The following is a 22,752-nucleotide window of genomic DNA, read 5'->3' on the forward strand; positions in this document are numbered from 1 at the left end:
AACGGGACAACAACAACAACAAGGTGCAACAAATGCAATCATGGTGGAGCATTGTAGATGGGATTGCAAGGACATGGTGCCTGCATGGGACAACAAGCAATCATGGTGCAGTAGTATGAGTAGTGACAACATTGTGATAACGGGCAACATGATGTGAAATGCTACAACACAATGATGGGCATCATGACAATGTGAAGTGTAGCATGTTGTGTGCAACACTTGCTAGTATAGTACAATGATATTAAATGCTACAATGAGATGCAACATGATGGGCACAGTAAGGTACAAGATGAGGTAGCATTGGTAAGTGCAACAAGATGATAAGGTACAACAAGGTGTTGCAGTATCGGAAGGTGCAACAGTATGATGTGTGCAACATGGTAATGAGGTCCAACATAGTGATGATGGGTGCAGCACGATGCAGCACAGTGAGGTGCAGCATGATGACGAGGTACAACACAATGCATGGTGATGGAGTCACCTGTGAGAATCAGTTGAAGTAGCATGTCTTCAACTGAGTTCAACTACCTCATGTATCATCTACTTAGAGATGATCTGTGCTCTTATTTAGATAAGTCAAAGTGTTGACTTCTATTGTATATGTACTATCTCTCTCTCTCTCTCTCTGCTGAACTATTGAAGAAAATATAAGAAGAATTGATCAAGGGTTTCCCCACATTGGGGTTTATGTCTAGTTAGAACCACATCTTGTGTCCTCTTGTCTTGGCTTGTCTTCTGCGATCTATGTTTATGTTCTATCTGCAATTTACTTTAATGTTGATGTGATTGCTAATCTGGAAAAGTTATTGAGCTAACTGTAAAAATTGAAATAAATTGCTCTAAGCATAGAACATACCTAAAATTAACATATACGGATGCTGATTGGGCAAGCAACATTATTGACAGAAAAAGAACTTCAGGTTGTTGTTTTAGTTTGGGATCCTCCATGATCTCTTGGATGGGCAGGAAACAAAAATCAGTTGCTCTTAGTGCTGCTAAAGCTGAGTATATTGCTGCTAGGTTAGCTAGTTGTGACGCTATCTGGTTAAGAAAACTCTTTGGAGAGTTATTTGAGCAAGTCTTGGATACTACACTGATATTCTGTGATAATATGAGTGGGATCTGATTGTTTGAGAATCATGTATTTCTTGACAGATCCAAGCACATTGAAATGATATATCATTTCATTCGAGACATGGTACAGAGAGGAGCTGTGAGACTCCACCATATTTAGACTAATGAGCAGATTGTTGATATACTTACCCAAGCACTGCTGAAGAAGAAATTTCTAGTCTTTAGAGATATGCTTGGATTAAGGGATGTACCCCTTTCGGGTCTAGGACCTGGCTGATCAAGAACATTGAGATGTGTGCTCTTCCCCCCTGGTTGAGCTCCCAGGGATGAGGAATTGAGCTAGTGAGCTCTTGGGGATGAGGGACCTCCAATCAGATGCCCCAATCATGCATCTTGTTTCCCACCTATCTGGCCAATGGGTGCTGCCTACTTGAGATCGGATTGTGATCCTTACCAGTTATGGTAAGTAGTTTCTCGCTCAAGTTTGAAGATGCTGGTGTTGAGTTATTATGGATTCTTAGCCTATGTGCTGAGATATTATGGATTCTTAGCCTCATTGGTTGAGCAATGGTTTCTTAGTCTTCATGACTGAGCGATATTCATTCCGGGTGGTAGCATGAGTGTCCTTGATGGTATTTGTTCTCAGGTTGTAGCATGTGGCTCCCTGATGCCTGGTGGAAGCATCTGGCTCCTCGATGATATTTAGGACGGGTTGGAGCTTGAAACTCCTCAGTAATGGTTTCTTAGCCTTTATTTGGCTGAGGTTGTATTCATGGTGGTAGATAACGCTCCCCTGCCATGAGTTTCTTCTTTAGATCTGAGGATGTTCAGCATGAGTCATTATGAATTGACAAGTACAACAGTTTTGACACTATTTTTGGAAATTCCTTCCTAGTTGAGAGGTTGAATTTTGTGCAAGTAAGGGAGAAATTTCCTTAGAAAAAAAACACTTTATGAAGCGAATTATTTCCAAGTGGCTCCACAAGTGCTACGCTGGCTCTTCTAGATGGTCAATTCGACTTGCCTAGAAACTTACATGATGTCTAGTTGGCTTGCCTTGAAACACTCTCATTCAGATCACATGGTGGCTATATAAAGAGGTTAATCCGCTTTCCTTGATATGTAATTCGATCATGTACACATTGCTCATCTTCTCTCCCATGCGAAGGCATTCAAAGAGATGTTTAAGGGTTAGATCAATTGAAGAAATTTCTCTAGTATCTTTTATTGAAGACTGTAATTTGGTTGTTCATTATTTTGTGATTTGAGCTCATTGATTGGTCAGAGATTATAACTGCTTCAAGCCTGTAACTAGGCCTAGATTTACTTCAGATCTGCCTCCACAGATCTAGATTTGATACATTCCAAATGCACCTTACACAGATCTAGATCCGAGCCACCTCAGGATGCCATTTTAGAATTATGATCTGGTCCGAGCTTATGCCTTCACAGATCTGTATTCTATCTCAAGTTTGAGCCTTAGAAGGTAAGAAGATCTGAGCTCTGTCTTTGTGGTATGGTGAGAGGATCAATCTCTTGTTTCAGATCTAGCTGGAAGACATTGTGAAGAAGACCTTAAAACTTGTGGAAGCTATTATCAATGGAAGATCTCTTATCATCACTGGTGATCTATTTCACATTGGTGATAAAGTTATTGCATAAGTATTTTATCTCTCTCACAGTTAGTAGATTTATTGGGAGCCTGTTATTTCGTTTCATCATTAACAGATTTAGTGGAGAGTCCTCTCTCGCATTTCTGGAGATTTCTTTCTTACATTATTGTTTGGCAGATTTCGTATTATTGGTAAGATCTCTATCTTGTATTATCGTTGGTGGTAGATCTCCCTTGTATCAGATCTCACACTTTAGAAGATTTGTCGTAGTTTAAAAAGGGGTAATGTTGTTTTCATTGAGAAAAGGGTTTTGCACTTTGCGTATGTATCTCTGCTGAACATTTGATGAATATCTAATAAAAGAATATTCTTAAAGTGTTTGCCCCCTTAGTGGGGTTTTTCCCTTGTCTTGGACCAAATCAGCTGTCTTACTGTTCTTTGGCTGTCTTCTATATGTTTATAGGTTACTATCTGCACTTAAAGGTTGAAGATCTAAGTTAATTAATTGCAAAATATAACAAGAGTGAGGGTAATTTCCCTCAAGATATTTCTTGCCAGTATTTTCTCTACGGGATTGCCAGTTTCGGCATCCAGTTTGTACCCATATTATTTCACTGATGCATTATAATAAAAGCCCTTAGTTTCTGCACCGATTTTCCCACCTTGGGTTTTTCTGGGGACATTTGTCCAAAAATAACTATGTTATTCTTTGTGTGTGTGTGTGTGCTAGCATAATTCTCATTTTCTAGGGCTATTATTTTCCACAATTTTATTTGTGAAGGTTGTAGTGTGATTTATTCAGTATTTGCCGTAGAAAATAAATTGTTAAATTAATTAACAATTAGAAGAATAATTTCCAGTTGCTGCAATAAAATTCCAGACTTGAAATTTTCACAAAGAATAGTGAAGCCTTCACATGAAGTAGTTCAAAATCTTTGATTGTCTCTACCTTTAAACAAAATTAAACAAGTGGGTTCCCCCTTAGATGTTCTCTTCCACGTAACTATGTAATTTCTCAATGACAAAGGAAGATGGTCTTAGGATAATTTACTCATATGCAATAAAATTAGAATTATAATGTCTAATACATATAGCAAGAATGAAAATTGAACAAAATTCAATACACCAATGCACAAAAAATTATATAAGGGTTTGCAATGAAAATGAGCTCTTTATTTTTGATAGCACTTGTCTCAAATGAACAACAATAATTTACAGAAAAGGAGAGCCTAGCCTTTATAGAAAAAATTATAACAAGTAGTTAATGGCTAGCTAACGACTTTTTTGACTGTTCCTCCATAAAACATTTACTAGTCATCCACAAGTTGGAGACTTAGTAAATTAATTTGTAAAATATTATAATATGATTTTTAATTCACCCACGAAGGGGTCAACTTGGACAAATTTCCACAATTTAGTTCAAGATTCCCTTTCCTCATGGTCCATTGCTCCTCAAATAATTGACAAATCAGGTCTCCAATGCCTAGTTAGACCCTCTGATGACTAGTGAACTTCACTAACCATTGTTTGTAACTTGAATTTTCCCCTCAATAAGTCAACTTAGCCATATGGAAGCTAGATCACCAATGACCTTGACTTCGCTAAAATTTCGACACTAGGGTATGTTGGAACCAACCTTGATCTAAATTGGGTATCTACTGGAATATTCATATCTTGCTTAGTGTTTCCACTTCTTCATCTACCTACCACATCATCATGCTCAGCCGCGGCTCTAACACCCTTGGGAATTTGGAGAATTTGAGACGTGGGTTTTGCTCCTTGTTAAGCCTTTTGGAAACCTATCTTGCCATATCAGCACACCTAAGTGGATGATATTTGAGGACCTTGACGATTTGCAAAATTTGAAACATGGTTTTTGTTCCTCTCATTGAGTAGACCACTTTTGATGTTGTGCATGTCCGAAGCGACCAAATGCTACCCTTGTTTTGGCCCCTTGAAAATTTTCTTATATTGTTGACCAAGCTTTACGAGGCTGTAACTAGCCACCAAATGCTCAGATCGGAAAAATTTCGCATGGCATGGAGTCCTCTCATCATGCTCCTAAATATGCAATTGGGTTGAGTTTTTGACCACCTGGACCATTTTGCATTGGGAACCTTGAATTGCCTTAGGTAATGTGAAACCGTTCATATGAAATTGCTATGTTGTAAGAGCTGTCATGAGGATTACTTCAACAAGGCCAAGGTCACGTATAGACTTGATAAGACTCTAAGCATATGGAATTACATAGGTGGACATTGATGCGTGTTGGATTGGCCCACACGCCGATGGTCACCCCTAAAAAATGTAGGATCCCATAATACCCCAAGTCCTCAAGAGAGTCCACCAAAAGCTCCAATCTTGTTAGGGACGAGAGTGCTTAGGTGAAGCTTTCAAGGGATAGGGCATTGTCCAACCAAACAACTGAATACAAAATCAAACTGACAAGATAGAGGTCTAGGGTCTAATAGGGGGCCTCACATGGATTTTACATGGCTTTTGACTTGTGACCTTGGGCTTACAATGGCGGTGATTGCCGCACTGAAAAAGTGTATGTTCCCCTGCTGACAAGAGGGGTAACATGATCCTATTAAACAATGCTATGTTAGTGCATCTGTGTTTAGTAGTTTTGATTCCTTTTGAGGTTATTCAACTAAATTTTAACCAAATAATGTATGATGATTATGATTCATTATATTCTCTTTATGTGATATCTGATTATATTGATGGTTTGTTGATTAATTTTGTATTGGTATTATCACAATTATTGGTCTGTTCTATTCTATTTCTATTTCGCAGTGTTGATTCTTGATCACATTCTTATAGTATATACATACTATATGAATCATATGATGATTATACAATTGGTATAGTCTAGTATGGAATGTTTATGAGATATTAGATTATTTTGCTAGTGTGTTGATTAATGTTGTATTCATATTGTCATGATTGTTTCCACTGGTTGATGCAGATGTTTTGAGTATATTGAAGAAATGATTCATAAGCAGGAGCCGTTTCTGAGTGTCTTGCGTTTGCTTGTTCTCTTTTCTATCACCAATGGTGGCTTGCCGAAAAAGCACTTTGATTATTTGAGGTAAGATTCCAAGCTGGGTTTCCAAAATTTTGTTTGTCACAAATGGAATTGCAAAGGACTTATGAAATCAATGATGGAGATGTGTGACAGTACAAGTAAGTGGGATCACATCTGAATTTTTAATCTGCAAAATTGATAGCAAATAAACCTTAGGGATATGTTCTAGGACATTGATGAGAAAACCTTTTTAGTATAAATAAATGCATTAAAGATATATGGAAAAATGAGAGATGAGAGATGATTACAATAGCATGTGATGTGTATAAGTATGCACTGAATGGTCAAATGGTTGAATAGAGATGTCTTTTAGACGCATATTATTTAATATTAAATAGCAAAATTATTATTAAATGTTATTGTTTTTGGTGTTTGTATGTTCAGTACAACATATTTTTATTTGAATGCTTATTTTTCTCCTGTACATGGATTTGTTTCAATATGATGCTGTAATGGCACTGTTGACATATGGTTAATATTGGAGCTTGTTGATATTGACTTTTTGTATATAGTATCAGAGGAAGAACATGCTATGGGAGTGAAAAACATTCGTTTCATAGAGATCTGAACTGAAGGTTAGTGCCTAAGAGCAATATTAGCTTTGATAGCTATTATTGAAGACCTAATTAAAAGGGTGGATATTTATTAATTTTTGAAGTTGTATTTTAGAGGGAGCTATCCACTTATAATATAATGACATGCACATTGCATATGCGTGTCATTTGGAAGCTTGATGGTCAATGGTTTAATCTATAGAGAATCAAGGTGGAGTTAAACTTATCATGAGGGAGCTTTAGAGTGGTGTTCAAAGCTTTAGGTTTGTTGAAGCTTGTTGTAGCTTCAGAAGATCTTCTGTATAGGCTTGGTGTCTTAGCATGTAGAATATGATTTATTGTTCTTTAGGTGCTTGATGGAGTAAGTGATTTATGTCTTCTTTCCTAAGTGTAACTTAGGGAAAAAAGATAATTAATGACAATCAATTATTGTGGACTATTAAGTCAATTTCTAAGTATAAATAATGAAATTATTCAAATGACTTAAAAACAATCTAAATTGTTGATGTCCTAGATCTTCTAGAAGGGAGATTAGGATTAGGAATTTGGGTTTGATGAAGATTATAAAATAAGTCTAAGGGAGAGGTGAAGACACACGAGTGGAGAAAGAAATTTTCTCTAGAGTGAGAGGGTTAGCTAGAGTGTAGTGTAGAGGAGGAAGAGTGTTGGTGGATTCGAGAGCATTTTCAGGAGTTCGAATTGCTGGAGATTGCAGGGTTGCATTGTTGGAGAGGCTGATTTGCCAGGGCTAAATTTCCTCAGGCACAAAGGTTGTTCAATAGGAAGACACTAGGATGAGTTGTTGGTGAGAGGTGGGCCAAAAATATCTAGGCCAAACTTCTTCACAGACTAATTTCTAGCGGGCTGACATTCCTAATGCCAAATTCTACTAGTTGCGCTGAGTTACAAGTTCTTGTCAATGCATATTTCCTCGTAATTTCTTTGTGGGTCGAAACCCTAGTTTTCTTGAGATTAATTTGTTGAAATTTGATGACTAAAAAACTTGCCAACAATCCCAACCCTGTTTTAATTTCACCTTATAACTCCCATTCAGTTAAATGCCCTTTCCCATAAACATACATTCAACATATAGAATTTTGGAAATGAAATTTCCATATTAAAACACTGGACTGTCAACACATGCTGAAAATAAATATGGACATAACCAGACCAGCTCCACACATAAAAATACACACAGATTTTTGGTCAACTTAGACCCAGGCAAAACCCCTTCAATCTTCTCTGGGGGAAACCTGTTAGAGAGCTCTTCAAATTTATTTATCTTTTGAGTTCAAGAAAAATACATTTGCAGATAAAAGAAAACAACAAAATACAACTTATCTCTTCAGCCCAAAACTCCTTGAAAATTGTGCTCACTTGAAGCTGAAAATATGTACTGTATGGATACGATTGTACAAACTTTTTTTTTCAAATTTTTTTCAAAAACTTCTCTCGAACGACGTGCAACTCACATCATTCAATGCTGTTCGTACTGTACCTTCTGCTGTCTTCTAAACCTTGATTTCCATGCCCAACTTTGCCCAGAAATCACTCCTTCAGCTTGCTGCAACAAATTTCTCCTTCAGAACTTTTCTCCAGCTCTCAGCCTCCTTTCTCCAATCTGCTCATGAAGAATGAATGCAGTCTCTCTTTTCTTTTCCCCCTTTTGTTTCCCTAAATGACTTTTGGGCAACCCTAAGATCTAATGGCTTAGATTCATTTAGATCAAGGGATGAGAATAAATGTGCATTTAATTCTCACTTTCTATTTTTTAACTCACCCATTAAATAAAGTACCCACATTGTACTTTATGTCTAAAGTCACTTTTCACTTTATAATTTAACATTGACTTTACCACTTATAAAGTCACACTTAGGAAAATAATTATTTTGGACACTTTTCCCTAAGTAGAGACTAACCCATGGGAAACCACTTGTCCAAGGTACATTAAAAATCAACATAATTAATGAAGGAGACTTGTTGTGGGTGTTTATCTATTATAATGTGTGATTTATCTCTCTCTAATTTTATTTTTGCTACACATACATTTCTGGAAGTTAAAATGCTAGTGATCATATTTTTCAACAATTCAAAATTTATTTGGATAATAAAATAATCTTTTTGGAATAAAAAATTCTTGCGAGAAAATAAATCTTGGTTGTTATTAGGAGATTTCACATGGTATTAGAACACTAGAACAATTTGAAAGAGTGATCTGAGATCATTAGGGTTTGTAGCAACGGATTTCTTCTTTTTATGACGACAAATTTATTTTTAACTTTGCAACCGAGGTTTTGTTGCCAAGTTTCCATGTCGATTTGCTAGATGGCATCACTGAGTAGTTTGAGATATGAAGACAGGTCAGATGAGGCTGCTAACTTCAGTCCCTGAAAGGAGCAGATAACGATAGCTTTAAAAATGAATTATTTGGGGAATTTTGTGAAAACAAATATCCAAGTTTCTTCAGATCCAAATCAAGCAACTGCGCATAATCAAAAGGATTTGAAAGCGATGGGTATAATTTTGGATGGTGTGAGGGATCATACAATTCTTTGCATATCAGGGAAGGATACAACACATTAGATGTGGGTAGCCCTGATGGTCTTTATTAGAGTAGAAATGAAAACAAGAAGATGATGTTGAGGGAAAAATTAAAATAGTGGGATGAACAAATAAGAGATCATGACATCTTACCTCTCAAGGATCTAGTAGGCTCATGATTAGATTTCAGTAGTTGGGGAGGGTGTGAATGATTCAGAGATTGTGAAAGTGGCTCCAAAAAATATGCACTAAGCATTGGACCACCATTGTGGATGGCATTTTAGCTAGGAAACAACTTCCTCATTAGGGCTAATTGTGGGATGATTTCATCCCGAATGAGGTTTGGGAGAATTTGTTAACCGGAGGAAAGCGAAGGAGTGGTGAGGAGAAAAGAGGAGCTTGCTCTTGTTGCACTAGAAAAAAGGGGAAAGTGAAGGCCTAGTAGAACTAGAGTGGAGGTGGATCTTCATAGGGTAAAAACGTGGACATGAGCAAAGTCAAGTGCTTTGCATATCACAAGTTTGAACATTTTGCCAATCAATGTCCAAATAGGAAGAAGGACAAGGGAAAGACAACCATGATAGCCACTGCATAGATGGATGATTTGACTGAGAAGTTCGAGAGGAACGTTGCATTGGTATTATGGCTTTTTGAAATTGGCAGGAGAGGTGTTTGGTTTGTGGATAATGGTGCATCTCATCACATGATGGGATCTCGAGACTATTTCACAAACATGACCAGGGAGTCTAGAGATATACATGTAGAACTTGGTTATAATACCAAGTATTTAGTAGAGGGAATTGAAATATTGAGTTTCAGTTGGACTTAGGAGGTATCATGGAGGTGAATAAGTGTTGTTTTTACCGATTTGGAGAATAAGATCATGTCAGTTTCAACCACAGAGGACAGAGGACTAGAGGTCAACTTCATGGGAGGTGAAGTAGTTGTTGGGCTGAAAGGAGCTGATCCTAGCAAGAGGCGAGTAATTGGGAGAAGGGAGAAGAATCTCTATCTGTTAAGAGGAATGCTGGTGAAGGCTTTCGTACATGAGAGTTACAGCTAGAGCGAGCTTTGGCATAGGAGGATGGAACACCTACATGATAGGTCTCGTCCTATGTTACGAAGAATGGTTACATGTTTTCCACAGATTAGGGTGGAGCAAGATGGAGTGTGCGCTTGGAAGGTAGGCCAAGGCTGCATTTCATCACAATGAGACTAGGTCCAAGAGTGTGTTGGACTTGGTGCATTTAGACCAGTGTTGTGAAAAGCGCGATTAAATCGCGATTTAATGAAAAAATCGCGATTTTTTCAGCTTGCCGATTTAATTGCGATTTTTATACAAAAAAATCGCCTACTTTTTTTTGCCGATTTTTATTGAAAAAATCGCGCTTTTTCAAAAAATCGCATTTTTTTTTTCGAAAAAATCGCGATTTTTAACGAAAAAATCGTGGGGGCTCGGGACAGCACGATTTTATAAATTTTTTTTTGGTTTTTCATTTGGTCATTTGGACAGTTGCGTATGTGGAGGGAGGAGGAGCTCTTGGAGACCATTGAAGAGGGTTTTCAGCCAAATCTAAGTGCTTAGAGGAGAAAATCAAGAGGAGACCACCGATTTCTCCATAAAAACAGTATGAGGATTAATTTTTTTTTGTTGTCATTGTTTTTGTATGTTTTTCATTGTTTTTGGTTGGGAAACTTGGTATGGGCACCATTTTTCTTTTGTTTTTAAAAAAAAAAATTGTATTTCTTCATTGATTTGGGATGGGTAACTTGGTATGACTATGGGAACCATTTTTTGTTTGTTTTCATTTTTTTTAAACATTGTTTATGTTTTTTTCATTGTTTTTGGCATTTGCCATTTGGTTGGGTAACTTGGGTTTGGATTCTGGAATGGTTGGGTAATTTGTGTTTGAAACTTTGAACTTTGGAATGGTTGTTTTAGGTTGCGTTATAACTTATGGGTAACTTGGATTTTCATTGTATAATCATCGATGTAAAAATTAAAAATTAAAATACTAAATTGTAATTTGTAAATTTGTAACTTGTAATTTTGTAAATGCTAAATTGTAATCCTAATCCTTATTTGCCCATAGGTTCACAACTGCACCAAAACACCATTCAAGACTTCAAGTTTGCAAATTCAAAGTTCAAAAACAAACATGCCAAGAAAATTGGATCCTTTCTAGGAATATGGTGAACCTAGAGCTCCGAATGATAGACAAAACTTGAGTTGCAAGTTGTGTGGAAAGGAGATATACGGGGGGGTGTACAGGTTGAAGTTTCACCTTGCACAAATCCCTGGACATGATGTGGGGCCCTGTATAAATACAAATCTTGAAATTATCCAAAGAGCCATGAGAGCATTGGAAGAATTAGAGCACACTAGAGAGGCCAAAGAAGAACTCAAAAGGCAACTAAAAAGGTCAGCTGAAGGAAGTGGGCCAAGTGGCACTGGTTCTACTGCAGCATCAGTCAATCCGGTAGCTGCATCATCATTTTTTGTTCCTCGAACCACACCTGGTTGACAACCATCTATCGGTTCAATGCTAAAAAGAATTGATAAAGAACAAGCTGACAAGTTGATGGCAAAATTTCTCCTCTGGAGTGATATTCCTTTTAGCGTTGTAAGGAATAATCCATTTTTCCAACCTACTGTTGACGCTATTGCCAGTGTTGGCCCGGGGTACAAAATCCCTTCTTATCATGATTTCAGAGGCCGGATTCTTCAAAATGAAAAGCGTGACTGCACCCAAAGATTGGAGGATTTTAGGGCATCATGGGCACAAACAGGATGCACTGTTATGTCAGATGGTTGGACTGACCAAAAGGGGAGAACCCTTATAAGCTTCTTGGTTAGTTGTCCCAAGGGGACCATGTTTATCAAATCTGTTGATGCATCTCATCAAATCAAAGATGCAAGAACTTTATGTGATTTGTTGGATGTGTTTATTTTGGAGGTGGGTGAACAACATGTTGTCCAAGTCATAACGAACAATGCTGCAAATTATGTTGCCGCTGGTAGAATGCTTATGGACAGGCATCCTACTTTATTTTGGACACCTTGTGCTGCCCATTGTATTGATTTGATGTTAGAGGACATAGGGAAAATTCCCTTTGTCAAAGATATTGTTGACTCATCAAAAAGCATCACAAAATTTATATATAATCATACATCTGTGCTTAGCTTGATGAGAAGATTCACAAACAACAAAGAGTTGGTGTGCCCCGCCATTACAGGGTTTGCCACGAGTTTCATATCTCTTCAATCCCTCTTGAATTCTATGTGGGATGTGAAGAGAATGTTTCTTTCAGAGGAGTGGCGTGCTTTGTCAATGAGCCGCAAACCAGAAGGAGAGGCCGTATGCAGACTAGTTTCATACCAGGAAGACTTCTGGGCGGGAGTGCAGGAGGTGTGCGCCGTTACTGAACCTTTGGTAAAGGTTCTTCGGTTGGTTGATGGTGAGAAGCCTGCAATGGGCTATTTGTATGAAGCCATGGACAGGGCCAAAGAAGCCATTCGGGCCTACTATGATGATAAGGGAGATGATGGGTTTCAGAAACAACTCCTTCTATGGGGAGTGATTAATGAGCGATGGAACAACACACTCCATCGTCCCATTCATGTTGCTGGGCTTTTCCTGAACCCTGCATTTTCTTATGCATGTGGGTTTGATTTTGATGCTGAGATCATGGATGGATTCTTATCCTGTGTCCAGAAGATGGTGCGATCTCCAGAACAACGTATAGAGATCTCTAAACAAATTGAGACATATAAGATTGCAGGTGGCACATTTGGCTTTGAGATGGCTATCACTGATAGGACGATTAAAATGCCAAGTATTTTTGAGTTTGTAACTTTGTTTCAAATTTCATTGTCTCTTCAAATTCCATTTTTTTCTTATGTTTATTTAAAATTTTATTTGTAATTTTGTTGTAGATGCATGGTGGAAAATGTATGGTGGCAGGGTACCCCTTTTGCAAAAGCTTGACATTCGCATCCTCAGACAAACATGCAGCTCCTCAGGATGTGAGCGCAACTGGAGTGTATCCGAAAAAATACACAACAAGAAGCGCAACAAGTTAACACTGAAACATTTAAAATATTGCAAATTTCCAAATAAATTTTTGAATTCATTAAACAATATTTTTTTTTTTATAATATTAATTATTAATTATGATTTCATGATCTTTGTACAGGTTGGAGTCCTAGCGACTTAATGACATGGTCTACGTCTACTACAATCTTCGATTGTGGGTGAGGCAACTTGAGAGGACACATGATGTGGATGCCATCTCATTGGATGGGATTGACACCACTGCTGCATGGAGGGTTGAGGCCGAGAGGCCTCTCATGGATTCTACTGATGATTGGTTAGTGCAGGATGTAGTGGAGGGGGAGGAGGAGGAGGAGCAGGTGGAGGAGGAGGAGGAGGAGGAGGAGCAGTAGGAGGAACAGGAGGAGGAGGTGACACCGCCTACCCGAGCTACCACTGCCACCAGTAGAGGACGTGGTCTACCTCCTATAGCTCCTACTTCTAGTTCTTCAGCTTCTAGAGCACATCAGACTCCACTGCCATTTCCACCAGCGCGGGCACCAGCATCTACATCTAGAGGGAAAGGGAAAGCTATGGCATTTTCTCGCAAGAGGGGCAGAGGAAATCAATAGGATTAGACTTTCATTTTATTGTATATGACATTATGACATGATGAGATACATTATCATATTTTTTGTTGATATTTTGAGGCTGAGTTGGGACTCAGGAGTTAGGACTTACTATTCAGGACATGATTCGATGTTATGTGTGATTTTATTATATATTAGTTTTTTTATCATATTTATGTGTCAATGTATTTATTTTATGTTGTAGATGGTTTAGATATTAAAAAAATTGAAAAAAAATGAATATTTTTGTACCAAACGATTTTTTCCCGCTTTTTTCCTAATTTTTCGGATTTTTCCCGATTCGTTCCCTGCGCCGATCTAATCCCGTTCGCGCTTTTCACAACATTGATTTAGACATTTGTGGTCCTATGTTAGTAGAATCAATCACAGAGTCATCGTACTTTGCGACATTCATAGATGATTTTTCTACGAAGACTTGGATCTACTTTTTGAAGACAGGGTGAGGTCTTTGGTTGGTTTCAGGTGTTTAAAGCTCTTATGGAGAACCAGATTGGGAAAAGGGTTAAGGTGCTGAGATCAAATAATGGGGTGAGTATACCTCCAATGAGTTACAAAATTTTTATACGACAATAGGGACCAAGAAGGAGCTCATGGTACCTTACAACCCTTAGTAGAATGTGGTCGCTGTGAGGAAAATGTTGAAGAATGTAACTAGTGTCGATCTTCATAATTGTATTTGTCAAAAGAAAGAAAAATAAAATTGATTTATAAAAGAAAATTATTTATTAGCATGGGTTTCATGCTTTATTTATTTTATTGCTAAGTCAAAGCCTTCATTGTAGGCTTTTAGGGTTTATGTCATGAGTCCTAGTCCTTGTCATCATGTAATAGACCCTTCTTGGGCTTTGTATATCAACGAATAAATTCATTTTGATGTAAAAAGAGTCAAATAAGCCTCCTCCACCAAGTCGGCCTCAAAGGGAGTAAGAATCCACTATATATAGACAACAAGTGGACCTCATTTGGAGCACAAGACAATTGCAGTTGTAGGAGGAGAAAAAGGAGAGCGAAATACCTAAGGAGGATGAAATTCTAACAAAGAAGAAGGAAACCTTTGTCAAGCAAATGGAAGTCAAATTTTCACTCTCTATTGCCACACATATGAAGTTTCGGGGTTGCAAGATGACCGAAAATTTCGGAATTGCAGGAAGGTCGAATTGTTGAAGAATCTTAGGGCATGCATATTAAGGTGATTCTTCTTTGACAAGATAACAATTTGTGAAGCATTTATACAATTTATCTTAGCTTAATATTCTATTCATTATTAGAATGTGTGTTTAGTTCATCAAACTGCTACCAAAACAAAAAGAGACAAGAACACAAATGTCTGGCTCTTTGCCAAGGCCAAAACCTCTTCCACTTGGAGAGGAAAACCCATGCGTAAATTCTTCTTATAGAAATTTCATTGATGAATACCAAGACCATGACCCATGACTTAATCTGCCTCTCCAAGACCATGAAATCAATCCTCCTTTCTATCGCTGCTGAGATCATCCTCATTGCTGCACCATTGAAGCCATCACTACAGCATCGCTGAGATCTTCACTGTTGCTTCTTCACCATATCTACGAGATCCATTGAGATCTTCATTGTGATCTCTATGCCTGGATCGATGCACTGAGATCTTCATTATGATAGTCATCATGATAACTGTTCCATCATGCCTTCATTACTGTACTCTAGCTGAGACCATCATGTTGACTGTGAACATGTGAGAGTGTATACCAAGACTGCAGGATCATTGTGATCTTTTCGAAATAGTGAGACCATGCAAAGATAGTGAGTGATCTGAAGTTCTTTTCATCACACACACACACACACACACACACACAGATATATATACATTGACTGATAGAAATAGATCTACCAAGATGAGATACTATTCCTTGTTGTACTTAGGTTCTTTCTGTCTCATTTGTTCAGAGACTGTAATGGTTACTGTGGCTCTTTAGTAGGACTGTATCCTCCAAGAAGAATCATCTTTGCGGCTTATTGTTGTGCCACAATAGTATATCTGTATATGTGATTGAGATGATTATATGTGATTGAGACATCATCTAATATCAATCTTATTAGGCCAAGAGAGAGTTTCTATCACTGTTGTTCTTTGTCCATACTTCTACACGAGTATCACCGAAAATGTCATGTCTAACTCTCCTTCTTAATCAGGGACGAGTTCCAAGTTTCTCTTTTCTCAGAAACTTGCTCGAGTTCCTTTGCTCATAGGAACTTCCCAGAGCTCCCTCTGACCCAGGGACTCTATCATCAGTGCTTTATAGGGTCTTCTAGTTGACTGACGATCCAAGACTTTGATGTCATCAATTTATTCACATTTAGGGTTCAACCATCCATCACTTTCCTCTGTCATGTCATTCCTTCTTTCTCGGAAAGTATCCTCCTTGGCTTTACATCTAGGGCTGCCCTCATAAGCTCATCTGTCTTCACTTTTCTTCAACAGTGATTGCTCTGGATCACAAGGTACATAGTTGTGACATCCTTCACAACTCCCCTTTCCTCGATCCTGCACACATACCCAGACTTTTCCAAGAGGTCAGACACCAAAATCAAATCAAATATTACCAGTGACATCTTCTTGTAGGTATCAATCATCCTGCATACATGTTGACACATCTCCCAATGATAGCTATTGTCAAGGGTCCTCATCTTTTTGGACTTCCATCAGAGTCTTCACATCATTCCAGGAGGTTTCGTGGTCAAGTCTTCTTGATCCTCTGTATGTTGATTGCCTTCATCATTGGTGCATGTTTCACGATCTCTCTCATCCTCATGTCTTTCATTCCCAGGAGCTCTCAGAGTTCTTCAATGATCATCAACTATGAGGACATATTATGTTGATTTCATCTAGTTTTGAGTTATGTCTTTTTGCATCCTTTTAGAGGAGGAGATCCTTTCCCTTTTGATCATGCTTGATCCATTTAACCTGCAACCATATAACATGACATCACAATATCAAATGCAAATATAATTACAAGTATACATACCTCATTTTTCCATCAGGCTATTTTCTGTAGCGTTCTTGATTGAACGGATCTTCAATACCTTGATTTGTCATCAGTCCTTCATCTCATGATTTCCAAAAGTTGGAATTCCTGACGAGACATTTGTTGCCTTCCCAGACTATGAGATCCTCTGCTGAGATCTCTATCAGAGATCCTTTAGGATCTAGTATATCCCCATCTGGCAAATGTTTCCTCTGACCGGGATCTTCCTATCATTTAATGTACATCAAGATTCCCAAGAGATTTATCCTCCATGATTCATACGAGCTCTTGTTTTCATGATGCCACGATGTATCTTCTTACCATGATCATATCTGCAAGGACTTCTGATAGGACCCATTTGAGAGGGATGCCATTTCACTCATACTGGAAATCTATTACTCCCTCTTCCCTTTAGCTTCCTCTATCCTTAAGATGATATGAACCCTTTTCCATAATCTTTCCATAGTGATGTTCTGTCTTGTTAATCCTTCCTTTGCACATAGTTGAGTCTTTTCAACTTACCTTTCTCTATCTGGCATAGAAACCGCAAACTGTTGATTGAGGTGATCTTCTTGTTCATAAACAAGTGTCACCTTGCTTTTCAATGATGATTATCCATTCATCATTTTCCCAGATCTCATGAAGATATTTCTCCATTCCTGGGAACCTTCTGTACTTCATCTCAGAGAGTATATCCTCTTATGTCTCCTTTCTTACTTCATGGAACCTTAAGAGTTTTTATGACTTCAAAGGAGACCTTGATGTATGACTTTTCTAAGGATAATGATAATCCTTCTTATTCCATGCAAGACCCTTGATGACCCATCCAATATGTAGGTCTTCTTGCAATCATGAAGTCACAAAATTTGATTATGAAAAACGTACTTACTTGATTGTGAAGATGTAGTCTTCACCTTGATCATGTTGGCAGTAGTTCAAGTATATATATTGGCCGAGATCCTTAGATTGCCCTCCAACAAATTGCTGATACATATTGAATTGAAGTTGCTTGCCACGATCCATAGAATAGTTTCTGATTTGAGTACTGTTCATATATATTCTCAGATCTGATATCTACAGAAGGATCCAAACTGAGTTGTGGATGATCTTGTCAAAACTGCTGTTGAGATCTGAAGACTGTGTATATCAGAAACCCTTGCTGCTGCATACTGATCTCTGATCTAGGGTTTGATCATGACTAGGGTTTGATTCTGCCATGTAGATCTTCAGCTGCTTTGATGTCTTGATTCTTGAATGTCTCTTCTCTGCCCTTATTTTGACTGCTGAACCAATCCCTCTGATACCATGTTGAAGAATCTTAGGACATGCATATTAATGTGATTCCTCTTTGACATGATAACAATTTGTGAAGCATTTATACAATTTATCTTAGCTTAGTATTCTATTCATTATTAGAATGTGTGTTTACTTCATCAAACTGCTACCAAAACAAAAAGAGACAAGAACACAAATGTTTGGCTCTCTGCTAGGGCCAAAACCTCTCCCACTTGGAGAGGAAAACCCATGCATAAATTCTTCTTATAGAAATTTCATTGATGAATACCAAGACCATGACCCATGACCCATGACTCAATCTACCTCTCGAAGACCAAGAAATCAATCCTCCTTTCTATCGCTGCTGAGATCATCCTCATTGCTGCACCATATTGCTGAGATCTTCACTGTTGCTTCTTCACCATATCTATGAGATCCATTGAGATCTTCACTGTGATCTCTATGCCTTGATCGATGCACTGAGATCTTCATTATGACAGTCATCATGATAACTGTTCCATCATGCCTTCATTACTGTACTCTAGCTGAGACCATCATGTTGACTGTGAACATGCGAGAGTGTATACCAAGACTACAGGATCATTATGATCTTTTCGAAACAGTGAGACCATGCAAAGACAGTGAGTGATCCGAAGTTCTTTTCATCACACACACACACATATATATATACAATGACTGATAGAAATAGATCTACCAAGATGAGATACTATTCCTCGTTGTACTTAGGTTCTTTCTGTCTCATTTATTCAGAGATTGTAATGGTTACTGCAGCTCTTTATTTGGACTGTATCCTCCAAGAATAATCATCTTTGTGGCTTATTATTGTGCCACAATAGTATATCTATATATGTGATTGAGACATCATCTAACATCAATCTTATTATGCCGAGAGAGAGTTTCTATCACTGCTGTTCTTTGTCTGGACTTCTACAGGAGTATCACCAAGACCTTGATATCAAGACTGTTATGCGAGATCCATTAACTCTTTGTCCAGATCTTTGCTGCTCCATTCAGCCGAGATCCTCATAGGTATGCCGAGATCACTAGCTGTGTAATTGTGATATGTCTAGGTAGATCCGTATGCCCAAAACAGAGATGCTGAGAATGTCTAATCCTTTGATCATTGCAGCGTCCACTATACAAGGTTACTCCTGCTCCATTAGGCCGAGGTCAAGACTGCACCTAAATCCCAAACGAGGTGCAGTCAAGCCCTAACTGCGGCTCTGCTCCACTCGAAATTTCAGAGCCTTCCGAAATTTTCTTCTATGTTTTTTGTTGACCCTTCATGGGTATTTATAGTGGTCATCCCATATATGCAAGCTGACATGAACTTTCGAACTGTCGTGACCCTTTCTTCAAGCCGACATGTCATATATTTATTTATTTAATTCATTTTAGAGCCGACGTTACATTCCTTTGTTGTTTTTCTTGCAGATTTCGGTGAGCTTGCTCTTGGAGGATTCTTCTTGGTCTTGGAGGGCTGGCTTGACACCAATACATTTGACATAGGCTCTAAAGGAGCTTCTCCATTCATGACATGACCCTTTGACATAACAATAAGTCCTAAAGACATCAAGAAGTCTTTTACCTAGACCCACTTCTTGATCATGAAACCCATGTAGCAAGATTACAAAAATAATTTATTTCCTTTTAATACATCAAATACAAAGATCATGTCATTATGAAGACCGAACCTAGTTACACTTTCTTCAACACGAACATCTAGGAGCTGGAAGGCCAAAATTCTGTGTAGCAACTGGTTGACGAGAAGAGCTATAGAAGTTTGCATAATCATCTTGGAAGGCTGACCTGGTGGAGTGAGGAAGGTCTTTCTTAGTTTGTCTCAATTTGATTTGAATCTATTAGTGGAAGAGTTTGATTGGGTTTTCCCTTGCATAGGGGTTTGAGCCCTGGATGAGTGCCTACTTCTGGTGTCAGTGATCTTCATGCTTTTGATTTGATGATTGCTTGATGAGAAAAATACACAAAAGAACATAAAGAAAGCTAATAAGAATATAAGAATATGACAAGTAATTGTCAACATAAGAAAATCTTTCTGCCTTTCTAATTTTCTAACAGAAAAATAGGACTGTAGTGAAGGCAACGATGGCAATGATGTATGACCAGGAATTGCCTATGTTTTTGTGGGCAAAGGTTTGCAATACAACTTTGTAGGACAATAGAAGTCCTCACAGAGTGTTGAAGGATATGGCTCTTGAGGAGATGTTCATAGGAGTGAAGCTAGAGGTAAGTCTCCTACACATCTTTGGCAGTCCAATTTATGTTTACACTCTTACGGATAAAAGGACTAAGCTTGAGCCCTTGTTAGAAAGGGGTATATTTGTAGACTATAGTGAGGTCTCAAAGGCCTTCCGAGTCTACAATCTACGACAGAGGAGAGTTATCGTCAGTTGGGATGTCAGATTTGTGGAGTGTAGGAACTAGGAGGTATCATGAGAAAGAGCCAATAGGGGTAGAGGATCATGAGCGCTTCTAAGTTTGAGCTTGGACCAACAACATTAGCGAAAGGGACATGGCTTATAGATTTAGAGGAGGAGCGTGACATTCCTTTGAGCTCTACTAGGAGGAGGCCGTGATGGGCCGAGTAGGCCCAGAGAGATGTTGAGTAGCATGTGGAGGCACCTAGCAACACTTTCAGGTAAAGTAGACCACCATCAAGATTTTCTAGTAGATGAGCAGGTCTGGAGTGATGCCATGGTGGAGTATACGTCCATCATGAGAAATGATGTGTGGGACATAGTGCCAAAACTGAAGGGAAAGTTTACGGTCACTTCTCGATGGACCCTCAAGATCAAGTAAGTAGCTAGTGGGAGTGTTGAAAAGTGCAAAGCGAGGTTTGTGGCGAGAGGGTTCTCCCAATAGGAGGTAGGGGATTTCGTGGAGACATTTGCACCTGTCGCTAGATATGCATCCATTAGAGGTGTCATGTCCATTGCTTCATAGATGGGGTGGAGGAGACATTAGATGGATATGAATACTGCTTTCCTCAATTGGGCGATTGGGGAGGTATATATTGAGTAGCTTTGAGGTGCATTAGAAAGAGTCTCATGTATGCAAGTTGAAGAAGGACCTTTATGGACTAAAGCAGGTTCCATGTGCATGGTACTCCGGGATCGATGGATATCTTCCTGGTTTGGGCTTCACCAAGAGTGAGGTGGACTCTCACCTGTACTATGTACTTGTTGGGGTTGAGTTGCTCATCTTGTTACTTTATGTTGACGTTCTCTTCTTGAAAGTATTAGAAAAGCTCATAGGGATGTGCAAGGAGAATCTTGCTTTAGAGTTCAAGAAGAAGGGCATTAGTTTGATGCATTATTTTTTGGGATTGGAGGTTTGTCAGCAACCATGAGGGATTTTCCTAGGGCAGGATAAGTATGTAGTTGAGATCTTGAGGACATTCAGGATGGAGGATTCCAACCCTATGTCTACACTAATGACTGCTAACTTGAATAAGCTAAGTGCTTTGGAGGGACGCTTGGCGGATTCCACATTGTATTGGCATCTGAATGGGTCTTTGATGTATGTAGGAAACACTAGGCTGGATATTTGTTTTACTGTGAACACTCTCAGCGAGTTCATGTTGGAGCTGAGATAGGTTCATTAAGTGGCAACGAAACATGTGTTGAGATACTTGGGAGGAATAATGGACTTTGGACTTAGATATGTTGGAGTGGAGTTGTAGGGGTACACAAATTCTAACTGGTTTGGGAGTGTTGTGGATAGAAAATCTACGTCTGAATGTTCTTTTAGCTTGGGATTAGCCATGATCTTGTGGTACAATAGAAAGTAGCAATTAGTGACACTTAGTTCAGTAGAGGCAGAGTACATGGCAACAAGTATGGCAAGTTGTGAGGTAGTATGGTTTCACAAGATGCTTCCCAGATTATTTGGTCTAGAGATGGGGCTGTTGTCGCCCACGATGTACACCTAATTGTGGGAATAGTTTTTAACCCCACAAGGTGTAGTCTTTAAGGCGCAACACTCAGAGAAGGGGCTGTCACCTATTCCCAACTCTCTCTGTTTAAGCTCTCTCCTAGGTAAGCTATGGGGGGTAGTCCCTAAATATGATTATTAAAGGAAAACTTGTTGAAGACAACAAGTTCTAGGAGACAAAGGGTAGGGAAATTACCATCTAGTATAACTTGAATTAAAGATTGATTAACAAGTATGAATATTAATGAGCAAATGTTATTGGGATAGATTCGATTAAATCAATATGACATTCAATAAGATAAAATATGAGAGATCAGTGCCTTATAAACAATGCTCAAATAAAGTTACAATACTTGCAAAATAAGAAAATGATGCTTCGAGTTGTAAGATTGGCAATGCTATAAGACAAATGTTAGTACAAGAGATCATGTACAAAATTGAGATATGAGCGATAGAAAGACTTGCAAAGTAAATGAAACTTATACTTGTAGTTTTAAGATAGATGCTCCAATAAGATTGAACAATATCAAAGGACAATGAGCATATAATTCAAATGACAAGTACAGGAGCAATAAGAAAGGAATGCTTGCAAGTAAAATGAAGTACTTATAACTCAATTTGCACACATAACACAGCGTTATGTCACATGTGCGTGTGTGATGCGAGTGGCCTTGGTAAATTTTAATTATATGCCTAATCTATGGTGAGACTTCCCCTCAATTTCTCAAAACTTGGTAAGGACTGAGGTGAATTGCAAGAAGGCTAGGACGAGGAGGCGCTCAATTTGTCATTAATGATACCCACCTAGACTTCTAGAGAACCCACGTGCCTTTGTTCCTACAAGGCCTCTGTCACAAGAGAACTACGAGGTCACATGTTTTAACCTTTGCTCCAAACTCAAATTTATCAAATTGACTGAAAGTTAGGGAAGGTATCTTAAAAT

The 22,752-nt window shown here is 38.4% G+C and overlaps 1 protein-coding gene across 2 annotated transcripts in view; it reads left to right on the plus strand.

The window, feature by feature from the left end:
- Positions 1–22,752, plus strand: part of ATVPS33 (Sec1/munc18-like (SM) proteins superfamily) — a 457,978-nt gene that overhangs the window by 195,418 nt on the left and 239,808 nt on the right. For both annotated transcript variants that reach the window (XR_016263097.1, XM_089441389.1), the window contains exon 15: positions 5,659–5,781. Coding sequence is in view for 1 of the 2 variants with exons in the window: in XM_089441389.1 (XP_089297515.1) it covers positions 5,659–5,781 (123 nt within the window). In the remaining variant the exon portion in view is untranslated. The remainder of the gene's footprint in view (positions 1–5,658; positions 5,782–22,752) is intronic.

Source organism: Pinus tabuliformis, chromosome 9 (assembly GCF_031772625.1).
Source record: "Pinus tabuliformis cultivar Carrire ecotype Pingquan chromosome 9, CPIR1, whole genome shotgun sequence".
Taxonomy (NCBI): Eukaryota; Viridiplantae; Streptophyta; class Pinopsida; order Pinales; family Pinaceae; genus Pinus; species Pinus tabuliformis.